The sequence below is a fragment of the Natator depressus genome, chromosome 5 (assembly GCF_965152275.1).
Source record: "Natator depressus isolate rNatDep1 chromosome 5, rNatDep2.hap1, whole genome shotgun sequence".
In the NCBI taxonomy this organism is placed as follows: domain Eukaryota; kingdom Metazoa; phylum Chordata; order Testudines; family Cheloniidae; genus Natator; species Natator depressus.
The window spans coordinates 49,793,767-49,807,382 of NC_134238.1; the positions used below are offsets into that span (position 1 = coordinate 49,793,767).

The following is a 13,616-nucleotide window of genomic DNA, read 5'->3' on the forward strand; positions in this document are numbered from 1 at the left end:
CTGCTGAAGAAGAGGAGTTGGCTGTGACATGGACATCCAGCAATCAGCCCTCCATAATGCCAATTATAATAAACTTCAGAGTTAAGGGCGAACCATTCAAGAAATATATGTTTGCTGATGATGTTTTAAAGAAAGTCATAAACAGTGAACTGGTGGAAGTCACTTAAGCACTTGGATTCAGAGACTGTTGAAGTGATAATCTTCTGCTGGTGTAGAAAGAATATTTTCTTTCTTTAGACTAATTCATTCCAAATTGAGAAATCGTTTGGGACCTGAAAAAGCAGGAAAGCTTGTTTTTCTTCTCTAGAACAAACAGGAAAATGAAGGTGAAGATGACTGAGTCAGCTGCAGAAGCCAATATTTTAAGTTTCTCATGTTGACCAGGCTGACATAGTCTATTTAATTTTTGTTGGGTTTTTTTAAATATTTCATTTAACTATTTTAGTTAAAAACAATTTTAACAAAAATAAACCTGATTTTAAAAAACCTGAATGTTTAACTAACTTCAAAAATTCATGTTTGTTTTGTTAAAATATTATACGTTTGCTGTTGAAGAAAAAAATCCAGAATACATAATGTTGTTGTTTTAGTTAAATAAAACAATGTAAATGTCTGTCTGGTGATGTTCTCTTCCTAATACAGCATGCCAAGAAAATCCTACAAATATTAATGATTAACCTGTTGAATTGGAGATAGTTCACCTCCCAATGACTTCATAAACATCTGCTTCAATTACCTTTGGTAAATGAAATAACCAAACAATCATTCATTTTCTGATATAGCTGTAAAACTAATCTGGAAAGTTTTCAAAATAAATCACTTTAAAAATTTATGGTGTGTACCTTCTAAAAATGAAACCTGAGTTGTGAAGAATATATATGGAGGTTATAACAACCAACAAGAATGCACTTTTATGTAGAAATCCATGATTAAATCTAGTCTTCCTGACTAGTGATTTAAATCAATTTGATTTAAATCAAAACCACCCTGCTTGCCAGTAGTTTAGGAACTTCAATAAAAGAGACAGTTCTGTTAGTTTACACAACACAAAAGAGTATATGATGCTTTATAGCCAAAAATAAATTACCCACCCTGGATCTATGAGTCTGTCAATTCTCTCTCTGGGTAACAGCTTTCCTCTTGATGTATGAAGCTTCCGTGCCTTTTCTCCACCCCCTGTGATACAAGGTCATTCATTAGATCTACTGTACACACATATGAATATATCACTATTAACACTTAACATAGAATGAAAACAGATCTGAATTCTCAATTACAAAAATACAGACCTTAAAGAGACAATATATTTAATAGAGCTGACATTTTAGATGACTGATTTAAGATGATGATGCAGATAATTCTGTCTGTCATATGTTCTAAGTTACTTTTTCTACATTCTTTACTAACAAAGTTTGAAAGCAAATAAACTCTCAGCTAATAGAGCTCATCTCCTGCTGTCATCTGGAGTTGTCATTTTGACAATGAACTAACAGAGCACTCAAAAACTTACTTTTCAGGGATCATAGGAAGGAGAGATGGGTTGTGTTAATTTCCCTACAGCACATTCTAAATTGCTTTGCTAAGTTCAGTTTTAAATTGCTCAACTGATGGGAGATTTCTCAGGAGATTACTCTAGAGTGTAGAAGACCTCACAGTCGGGTTGTACACCATTTCCTTTTGCTCCTCTTCATCCATTCCTTCGTTATCTCACTTTGGACTACGCTAAATTATACCTCTCATTCCTTGGTGTTTAACACCATTCCAACACTTGTTGCCAGCTGACATCTCTCACCCTCTTAGTAGCAGTGGCATGTATCATTTTATATTTCCTCAGAAACTAACCCCACAGATGTCAGTGATGGCTAATTCAGTGAGAGCCATTCCTATTGATAGGGTGAAAGAGAGACTCTTACCCTTTAGAATTATGCCAGACAGCCACCTAATCATTTTTGTATGCTTTTATGCCTTTTCATTACACTATAGACTTCACAACTTCAGTGAATTCCACAGACTGAAGGGTAAACTAATGCTCAGGAGGAATTTAAGTGAGCAGGATAAAGGAGAGTGACTGCAATACTTTGATTTTCTCCTATCCCCATCTGATGGAAAAACATAGGAAGAGTCACAGAAACAAACAGCCCTATCCTATTAGTCCTGAGCACCACTGGGAGTCACTGATCACCCTTCACATCCATTGAAATTAATGGGAGACAATGATATTCAGCACTTCCCAGAAGAAAATCTGGAACCCAATCCTGCAAGCAAGTAATAACGATAAAATTAAACATGCAACCTTAATTCTGTTCCCTTCCAAAGGTGTGGAAGAAACTGTATTGTAAAATTTGAGAAATAGCAACTTAACAAATAAACTCTCATAATGCAGACAAACAAAGGGTCAGAGTTGAAGTTGGAGGTCCAGCCCTGTTAGTTGTGCAGTTGGAGGTCCACCACAGTTAGTTGTGCAGCCCTGATTTTAAATTTTATATTCTTCACTTAGTTGGAATTAGTCAATTTGGATTTTACTATCATTGAAGATTAATCCCTGTGTTTGTAGTTTTCCTACAATACAAGGCATGGCTAAGTTCCTCAAAAGTCATCTCTGCAAACTGAGGGTATATCTACACTACAGCAGCACAGCTATGGCTGCAGTGCTGTACTATAGTTGCTTCTTACATTGACAGAAGGGTTTTTTCCATCTATGTAGTTAACCCACGTCTCCGTGAGGCAGCAGTTAAATCAACAGAAAAATTCTTTCATGGACCTAGCTGCTTCTACACCAGGTTTTAGGTCAACATAACAATATCTCACAGGGCACAAAATTTTTCAAAGCCCTGAGCAATGTAGAGAGGACAATCTAATTTTTAGGTGTAAACCAGACCTGACACACTAATTGACAACTTGAAAAGAAGTGTATTTGCCCAGTTGACTGGTTATAAAGGCAAAAAGCATAGCAACAGACTGGAATGAAGAAGGGAAAACAGGTGAAGTGAAAAACATATCAGTAAAAGTCTCTTATTAACAATCCTATTTGTTTAAACGAATACTGTCATTAAATTCATTAAAACAACATACTTAGCTGTTCCTAAGATGTTAGGAATTTAAAATTATTTCATTTTAATAATCAACTTTCTACTATTTATTCAGTTTGCTTACTTTTTGCCTTTCTCTCAGCTTAGACAATGAAAGATACAGATACAGATACAAGATACAGTTTCTTTAAGTCAGCTTCACTTTCCTTTAGAGTCTGTTTCTAGTCACTTTCAGGTCCTTATGCACCAGCACACAGCTGTGCTATTTGAATGGCAAACATAGGGTACATTAATTTAAAAACTTCACTGCAATTTTTTTAAAATGTCATGGAAACATGTTACTGGTGTTAGATTTTTGTTAAGGTTTATTATTATTATGGCAAAACCTTATTGAACCAAATTAGACCTGATGTTATCCCTTCAAAGTTTTCAACTAATGGAAGGTAGCAGAGCTAGACTCAAATAGGAATAGCCCTACATTTCAATACACCTACTGGAATACAGTTAGCACATTGCACCTGAGTAAAAGTGTACACCTGGCTAATGTACAATTTATTAATGAATCAAAGAGTTTAAGGACCACCACATCATCTAGTCTGACCTCCTGTATATCACAGGCCACCAACACCACCCAGCCCCCACACACTAAACCCAACAACTGAAATTAGACCAAAGTATTACAGCCCATAGGTGACTAGACTTATGTCCCCATAGGAGGGACTGAAGTGCACCAATGACAAAGGATCTACAATCACAAGGAAATGATTAAGTGAGATACACCTAGATCAGGGGCGGGCAAACTTTTTGGCCTGAGGGCCACATCGGGTTTCGGAAATTGTATGGAGGGCCGGTTACGGAAGGCTTTGCCTTCCCAAACAGCCAGGCATGGCATGGCCCCTGCCCCCTACCTCCCCCCCCCCCCCGCTTCTCACCCCCTGACGGCCCCTCCCCTATCCAACCCCCCCGTTCCCTGTCCCCTGACCGCCCCTGGAACCCCCACCCCTGACTGCCCCCCCCGCCCCATCCAACCCCTCCTCACCTTCTTGACTGCCTGCCTGGGACCCCTGCCCCATCCAACCACCCCTTCTCCCTGACTGCCCCTGGAACCCCTGCCCCCCACCACCCCATCCCACCCTACCTCCTTCCTGACTGCCTCCCCCGGACCCCTGACCTCATTCAACCCCAATCACCCTGACCCCTATCCACACCCTCGCCCACCACCCCCCGAACTCCCCTGCCCTCTATTCAACCCCCCGCTCCCTGCCCCCTTACCGCGCTGCCTGGAGCACCGGTGGCTGGCGGCACTACAGGTGCACTGTCCAGCTGGAGGCAGCCACGCCACTGTGCAGCACAGAGCACCCGGTCAGGCCGGGCTCTGCAGCTGCGCTGCCCCAGGAGCTCACAGCCCCGCCGCCCAGAGCATTGCACTGGCGGCGCAGTGAGCTGAGGCTGTGGGGAGGGGGGATAGTGGGAGAGGGGTAAGGGGCTAGCCTCCCGGGACAGGAGCTGAGGAGCCGGGCGGGAGGATCCCACGGTCCGGATGTGGCCAGCGGGCCATAGTTTGCCCACCTCTGACCTAGATGATCCTGGCAAGTTACCCGCACCCACATGTAAGAGAGAAAGATGAAAACACAGGTCTCTGTCAATCTGGGGGAAAATTCCTTCCTGACGCCACATATGATGATCAGTTAGGCCCTGAGCATGTGAGAAAGAATCAGCCAGCTGAGAGAGAGAGAATGCCACCTCAGATCACTGGCACACCCTGTTCAGTATCCCAACTCCTACCATGGCCATCTCTGATGCTTCAGAAGAAGAGACCAAAAACTCTTGCAGAAAATTTTTTTCTTGGGCAGGGGGGGAGGGGGAGGAGAGGGCATTCTTTCCTGACCTTTGCAGGTGGCTGGGTGAAGCCTTGAAGCATGAGCTTTAGGAACATAAATGAGCCCTGCCCCCTACTGACACGAGAAACCCCATCACACAACACACTCATAAATTTGTCCAGTTATTAAAAAATAAGATCAGTTAAGATAAACTTTGTAAAAAATAAATCCAGGGCTACTTTAAATAATGTTCTAAAATCACATACACAGAACTTACCTAATCTGATTTTTTCTGCTAGCTCTTGGAGTTCAGTTACTAATGCTTTCATTCGTTCATAGTTTTCCTAGATGGGGGGAAAAGGTGAGCATTTAAACTTTAACCAACACTAATAGCACTATATTTTAATAGAGAATCATGTCACAGGAAAATGTGTTAGTTACTGGTGATATCACACTGTTTGTTTCTCTTCAAAAAAGTTTATATTTTCTTCACACTAATAACAAAATTTTCACTTATCTTTTATCCAAGCACCTCAAAGTGCTTTCAAACAAGCCTCACAAGAGCTCTAGTGGAGTTAGATTCTCAGAAGACTTGCTTTATGTTTCAGTCCATCAGAAATCAGCTTATCCATAAAAGGAGGCTATGGCGGGGGAAGCGTGCTCGGGTTTTTCCCCCTAAGTTTTAAGTTTTGTTTTTAACTAATCATAATAACATACATCAGAAGGACTCAGTTCAAATGCTAGTACTCCTACTTTGTGCCAAAAGTTCATTGGTTCAAGTCCCAGCCTGAGGAGAAGTTAAAACTCAGATTCTCTATACTTATTCCAGCTGACTACTTAGGTATAAGCTAGGGCTGTCAAGCAATTAAAAAAATTAATCATGATTAATCGCACTGTTAAACAATCTGTCATTTATTTAAATATTTTTGGATGTTTTCTACATTTTCAAATATATTGATTTCAACTGCAACACAGAATACAAAGTGCACAGTGCTCACTTTATATTTATTTTTGATTACAAGTATTTGCACTGTAAAAAACAAAAAAGAAATGGTATTTTTCCAATTCACCTAATACAAGTACTGTAGTGCAATCTTTTTGTCATGAAAGTTGAACTTATAAATCTAGAATTATGTACAAAAAAACTGCATTCAAAAATAAAACAACGTAAAATTTTAGAGCCTGCAAGTCCACTCAGTCCTACTTCTTGTTCAGCCAATCGCGCAGACAAATAAGTTTACCTACATTTGCAGGAGATAATACTGCCCACTTCATGTTTACAATGTCACCTGAAAGTGAGAACAGGTGTTCTCATGGCACTGTTGTAGCCGTGTCGCAAGATATTTATGTGCCAGATGCGCTAAAGATTCATATGTCCCTTCATGCTTCAACCACCATTCCAGGCAACATGCATCCATACTCGAAAATTATCCAAAGCAGTGCACACCAACGCATGTTCATTTTCATTATCTGAGTCAGATGCCACCAGCAGAAGGTTGATTTTCTTTTTTGGTAGTTTGGGTTCTGTAGTTTCTGCATTGGAGTGTTGCTATTGTAAGACTTCTGAAAGCATACTCCACACCTTGTCTCTCTCAGATTTTGGAAGGCACTTCAGATTCTTAAACCTTGGGTCAAGTGCTGTAGCTATCTTTAGAAATCTCACATTGGTACCTTCTTTGCGTTTTGTCAAATCTGCAGTGAAAGTGTTCTTAAAATAAACAACATGTGCTGGGTCATCATCCCAGACTGCTATAACATGAAATATATGGCAGAATGCAAGTAAAACAGAACAAGAGACATACAATTCTCCCCCAAGGAGTTCAGTCACAAATTTAATTAACGCATTATTTTTTTAATGAGCATCATCAGCATGGAAGCATGTCCTCTGAAATGGTGGCTGAAGCACGAAGGGGCATAAAACTGTGATTAATTTTTTTGACTCAACTGCGATTAATCGACAACCCTAGTATAGGCTAAAGACACCAAGATGCTTATCAAAGAAAGAATAAAAATATCCTGGTGTCCTCACCAACATCCCTTCTTTTAATAAAACGGGCTCTAATGTTTTTGGATGTCAGTAATCCATGAATGAGCTCATAATTACTGCCCTGTTTGCCAGGGTCACTGCACAAAATTACTATAGCAGCATACCTCAGTAATTAAAGATACTATCCCACCATATTCCAATATGGCTTTTTAAAGACTCTAATAAGAGTTGCTCTTTTTAAATATAGATAGATTACATATACACACATATACAGGGTATAGTAGACAAAGAAAGAAGACAATGCTATTGAGCACTCATTCATATTGAGTTATCTTATTGTTACCCAGTTAGAAAATATAGAACACTGCTTTAATATCAATAGAACCACTCTGTTTAATTCTGAAAATGTAGAATTGTTAATCAAAGTTGTCCCTCAGATATCTAATAGTCTCACAACAATAAGGCTTTCTCAGGTCAACACAATACCCTGACTCACTCCTTTAGTCACAGAAAGGGCACAATGGTGGTGGAGAGGAAGAGGAAAAGAAAGATGAAGTGCGCACATGCAGAAAACAAACAAACACTAAGACAATTTTCATTTGAGTTATTTTAATTTCATACTAAGTCATATTCTGTCACAAAAGATCATCACATGCATTCTGAAGTTATTACTGGAAGGTGAGAAATCCATTTTAAAATATCTTTACTGAAAAGTGAAAACATATGGTCTTAATAAAGGGCTTTAAAATTTTGCCAGTCACCTACTAGTCAGAGATGATATAAAAGATGTGTGGGTGGAGACCCATCAGCAAGATCCAAGGACACACTTTGATTTAAAAAATCCAGCTCTCAACGCCCCATACCAGCTCCTGAAAAAGGGTTCATATTCTTAGCAAGGTGCTTTCCTGGGACACTGCTTATATGTGCCATCTTTATTTATCACCCTTTGGCTAATAAGCAACTGATAAGACTGAAGCCTCTACCCTCAGCTGCTGGAAGAGAGATTCTCTCTTTCACATACTACCACTCTATAGCCTACTGGCTGCTTTGAGTACGGGGCATCTCCACAACCCTACACCCCTCCCTGCACTTTCCAGGCTCCTGGTGGGGGAGGGAGAGGGGGAGGAAGTGGTCTATTATGCTTCATTCCTCTTTCAGCCTTTTTTTTTTATTTTTATTTTAATCCCCTCACCTTGCAAATAGCTCCAGTACCTACTTCTACTGTTCACCACTTTCCTAAATAGTAAGTACACATTGCAATTGATTATTGCTAGTTTTACTGGTGTCACAGGATTCCCAATAGCAAGCAAAAAACTGACCAGTCTTGTTAATTTCACTGCTCTGCTGCAGCAGTTGTGCAAAAGCTCTCAGCAGACTAATGGAGACAAAACTGCATTCAGTTCACATCCAAAAGATTCTCTTTGTAGACTTATTGATTAGCTTTTTCTTTTACCAGAGAGTCTAAGGCCAGAAAGGACGACTGTGATCACCTAGTCTGACCTCCAGTATAACACAGCACATAGAACAGGGGTGGCCAACCTGTGGCTCCGGAGCCGCATGCGGCTCTTCAGAGGTTAATATGCGGCTTCTTGCATAAGCACTGACTCCAGGTCTGGAGCTACAGATGCTAACTTTCCAGTGTGCTGGGTGGTGCTCACTGCTCAACCCCAGGCCCTGCCCCCACTCCATCCCTTCCCGCAAGGCCCCTGCCCCTTCCCCCGAGCCTGCCATGCCCTTACTTCTCTCCTCTCCCTCCCAGAGCCTCCTGTGCATGTGAAGGAGGGAGCTGACTGAGGGAGGTGCTGATCCGCATGGCTGCTGGCGGGCGGGAGGCACTGGGGGGGCTGATGGGGAGCTGCTGACGTATTACTGTGGCTCTTTGGCAACGTACATTGGTAAATTCTGGCTCCTTCTCAGGCTCAGGTTGGCCACCCCGACGTAGAACTTCACCAAAATAATTCCTAAAGCATATCTTTTAGAACAGGGGTTCTCAAACTTGATTGCATCGCAACCCCTGTCTGACAACAAAAATTACTTCACGACCCCAGGAGGGGGAACCGAAGCCTGAGCCCACCCAAGTCCCGCTGCCCTGAGCTGGGGGCCAAAGCCCGAATCCCACTGCCGCAGGTGGTGAGGGGGGGGGGGGGGGGAGCCTGTAACTTGAGCCCCGCCGCCCAAGGCTGAAGCCCTCAGCTTTTGGCCTTCAGCAGTGGGCTTGGGGTTTGGCCACAGGTGGTGGGACTGGGGCTTTGGCCCCGGGTCCCAGCAAGTCTAGCGGCAGCCCTGGCAACCCCATTAAAACAGAGTAGCGACCCACTTTGGGGTCTGACCCACAGTTTGAGAACTGCTATTTTAGAAAAACACCTAATCTTGATGTAAGTGACAGAGAATCCAGCACGATCCTTGGTAAATTGCTCCAAGGGTTATTTACTCTGACTGTTAAAAAATTTACACTTTATTTCCAGTCTGCATTTGTCTAGTTTCAACTTCCAGCCATGGATCGTGTTATAACTTTCTCTACTAGACTGTTCCCCATGTAGGTACGTATAGACAATAATCAAGACGCTCTTTAACTTTTTTTTCTCTGTTAAACTATATACATTTATCTCCTTGAGTCTATTACTATAAAGCATGCTTTCTAATCCTTTAATAGTTTCTTGTGGATCTCCTCTGAACCCTCTCCAATTTATCAACATCCTTCTTGAACTGTGGACACCAGGACTGGACACCATATTTCAGTGGCAGTCGCACCAAGGCCAAATACAGAGGTGAAATAACCTCTCTATTCCTACTTGGGATTCCTATTTATGCATCCAAGAACTGCATTGCCCCTTTTGGCTATAGCACACTGGGAGCTCATGTCCAACTGATTATCCACTATGACCCTCAAATCTTTTTCAAAGCCACTGCTTCTCGTATGAGAGTCATCCAGCCTGTAAGTACAGCCTACCTTTTTTGTTCCCAGATGTATACATTTAGTCATATTAAAACACATATTGTTTTTTTGCACCCAGTTTACCAAGCAATCTGGATCACTCTGAATCAGTGACCTGTCCTCTTTATTATTTATCACTCCCCCAATTTGTCGTCATCTGCAATCTTTATTAGTGATGACTTTATGTTTTCTTCCAGATCATCACTAAAAATGTTAAATAGCATAAAGCCAAGAACCAAACCCTGCAAGATCCCACTAGAAACACAGCCATTCAAGGAGGAGGATGATTCCCCATTTACAATTACATTTTGAGCCCTATCAGTTAGCCAGCTTTTAATCCATGTTACAGGTGCTATGTGAATTTTATATCGTTCTAGTTTTTTAATCAAAATATCACAAAGTAACGAGTCAAATGCCCAAACTTGTAATCTCATTAAAAAAAATAAAAATCAAGTTAGTTTGACAGGATCTATTTTTCATAAATAGACTGGCATTGTGTTGACTGGCATTAATTATATTACCCTCCTTTAATTCTTTATTAACCAAGTCCCACAGCAGCCACTATTATCTCGTCCGGGATCAAGTCAGACAGACAGCCCTACAATTATCCAGATCATCCCATTTACCTTTTTTTAGATATTGGCACATTAGCTTTCTTCCAGTATTCTGAAACTTCCCCAAATTTTTAAAATGTTATAAAATAACCATCACACGTCTGTTTCATTTTTAAGCCTACGATAGTTACAACACCCCAAATCTCTGTAACTGTGATTAAGAAAAAATATTTTCTTTATTCTTTGTTTTCTTATGTGGGTCATTTGCCAGGATGCTTTCTCCCTTATTCAGTCAGTTGCCCCACGTCTCTCTTTCACACAGTATCAGGGAGAGAAAACCCCCCTTTAAAAAAAAAAGTGATTGAAAAACCACAAATATTGGCAGAGGGACTTGGAAACAGATACACTAGCTGAAACTAAACTCATTTTTTAAATTGACTAGATTTTGAGTTGACCACATCCCTTTAAAAGCTGCATAAACTGACAATTTAGGCCATGAACTCACAAAGGCTTAAGCATGTAAATAATTGTATGCATATGAATTATTGAATTCAGTGGGACTACTCTTATACATAAAGACACAGGCATGCTTAAGTCTTTGCAGGATCAGATCATTTAGCGACCCCTCCCATACCTCCCATTTGTCAGTGGTAGAAGGGTTTTTCAGGCCATGGATTAATATATCATAAAATGGAACTACTGAGTGAATTTGAGACTTGAATATCTCCATTTTTAATCCTAGTTCTCTAAGTAGAACAGTAAATCATTCTACTCTACAAAGCAGCAACAATAATACTTTTAGATCTTATCTTACGCTTTGAGCAAAATAATAATTTAAAAAATAAAAGGTTGCTTTTAGCAGTATGCATTATTACTTCTATCATATATTTCTGAACTTTTGTTATATAATGCTAAAAGGACATGCAAGATGCCATGCATTCTTCTCTAGAAGAAAACTGTCTTTACTTTATGAGTACTATACACATCTGTTGTTAATATAACAACTTCTTGATACCGCAATGCAAATCTGAGGTGGCAGAAATTACAAACTAATCCTGCAATTACTGCAAGGTTGAGACCTCTATTAGAAGCCACACTTGCAAAATGGCTACAGGATCTGGTCCTCTGGGTCTTTTTCCAGAATTTAAACTTTCCTTTTCTCTTTTTAAAATTGCCCCTCTGGTTTGTAAAATAGGTTGGTCTTCTAAATGTAAACTGTCTTGCTGAATTTACAGCCATAAAGACAAATATTAGCTAAGGGAAGTGTGACCTTCATCATTCACCTTACGCCTTCTTGTGTTTGCAGTGTTATCCCATGTAATACCTTTGTTTCAGGCTGTAAGTGCCTTATAGCAGGGACCTTGGCTTTTCTGTGTTTGTAAAACATCACATACACTTACAGTGCTCTATAAGTAATTACTTCTACAAAAATGTAAACACTGTTTGCCACCTTACTGCATGAATGACGTACCAGATGTATCCAAGTAAATGTGCTTGTCCAGTATAGCTGGACGTACCTGGCCTGTCTTGACATCCCATAGGAAACTGCTGCCAAAATACATGAACATTTGAAAAAATAGTGAAAAGTTTGTTTGAAAAAAAAAATACTGAGTCAGGTCTCATTTTTAGTTTGAATTCTGAGGGCAGACGCAGATGGCTAATGCCAATTTAGCTGACTAAAGTAAAAAGTAACTATTGAACACTTACAATATTTTTGACTCGTTTGGTTTATCATATATACACTTACTAAAGCGTCACTGTCAGCTGTTTTGTCCCCAAATTTACATTTTGCAAAACAAAACCTAAGATTAATGGAAATCTTTCTATAACATATTTTTGTTTGGTTGGCTGGTTGGTTCAGTTTTTTGTTTTGTTGTTTGGGGATTTTTTTTATTCCAATGGAAAGATTTCAAAATAAATGCATATTCCCTGCAGGGTTTGCAACCCACATACTACAGCACTATGAATCAAAAAGTGCAAGTAATTGATTTTCAGTGTTCAAGCTGGGGGAAAATGCATGTACACAAATAGTTTAATTGGTAAAAAGTAAACTGAATCCTAACATGTACAGTTTTAAGTAATCCAAGTTTACTAGTACACAGTTTTGTTTGCAGTGTGATGAAGTTAACAATGCCCTTTTAAAATGATGCACAGATTAGCTAATTTGCTTCAACCCAAACTTCCGATCCTTTCCAAAATAAGGATATTTTTATGTATTTCCTCCTTGTTTACTGCAGATACTGACTGACTTAGTAAAAACATTGCTCATTCCCTCAATGCACATTTAATTTCCAAGCAAAGCATTCCTTCCAGCTTTGAATACATCAGTCAACGCCTTCTAAGGCACACTAGCTCTCCCCCTCTGTTTCATTAGCGAAGCGATCTATCAGAGGTATTACTGTAGGATCTCCTGAACAAAGCCCATTTACTCAAGCTATACCGAGGGGTCGGCATCTGGCCATTTGTCCGAAGAGACCCCTTTTCAGAAGAGTGGGAGCTATGGAAAAAAGGACGTTTCATGTGCGACCTTAGACTGGAAGCTGCTTGGAGCTGCGGCCGCCTGCTCCTGAAAGCCTGAGGCGCTCCTGGCACCTAGCGGGCGCTACCCCCACCCCCCATTAAATACAGAATAACCGGAGGTGTAGGTTTGCGGGGAGAGGGCAGGGAGACGCTCCTCCCTCCACGTTTCCCCTTTCTCGGGGTCTCCCTGAGGCGGCATAGGGCGAGGGCTGACACCATGTGTGCGGCCTCGCAGGGGGAGCGCTAGCCCGGGGGACAGCTGAGTAGCAGGGGCCAGACAGTCTTCGCAGTTTTCAATGGGAGCAGGCGCGGGGCCCAGACAAGCCCCAGAGCCCGGCCTGGTGGCGCGGCTGCCCCGGCCCGGCCTACCTGGTAGAGCGGGGAGCCGGCGTCAGGCTGCGAGCCCACCGCGGCCACCCTGTCCCCGTGGTACGCGCGGGCCAGAGTCGCGGCCGGGCGGCAGAGCCGCAGCCCCAGCCACCACTTCAGGCCCGACAGCATCGCGGCGCGGAAGCTCCGGGCAAGGGGGCGGAAGCGGCAGCTTCCCCGGCCTGCAGCCGGCTGCCCCGCCACTCCCCCCCGCAGCAGCCAATGGAAAGCGCGGGGCCGAGCTGTGGCCTCAGGAGGCTGCTGAGGTCTGAGCCGCCTGTGGCCTCGCTCGGGGCAGGGCTGTCGGAGACAGAAGACCGGGGGCCGCAGGCCTCTCACACGCCTGTCGGGCCCCGTCTGCCCCAGAACTGCGCCCATTGAGCTACAGCCCCGCAGCGCCCC

The 13,616-nt window shown here is 41.9% G+C and overlaps 1 protein-coding gene across 1 annotated transcript in view; it reads right to left on the reverse strand.

The window, feature by feature from the left end:
- The window catches only part of MCCC2 (methylcrotonyl-CoA carboxylase subunit 2), a 98,404-nt gene extending 84,992 nt beyond the window's left edge, over window positions 1-13,412 (reverse strand). The window contains exons 1-3 of the mRNA XM_074953988.1: window positions 13,215-13,412; window positions 5,127-5,193; window positions 1,092-1,176 (exon numbers count right to left, since the gene is read on the reverse strand). Of these exons, the coding sequence (XP_074810089.1) occupies window positions 1,092-1,176; window positions 5,127-5,193; window positions 13,215-13,346 (284 nt within the window). The 5' untranslated portion in view covers window positions 13,347-13,412. The remainder of the gene's footprint in view (window positions 1-1,091; window positions 1,177-5,126; window positions 5,194-13,214) is intronic.
- Between the last annotated feature and the right edge of the window lie 204 nt (window positions 13,413-13,616).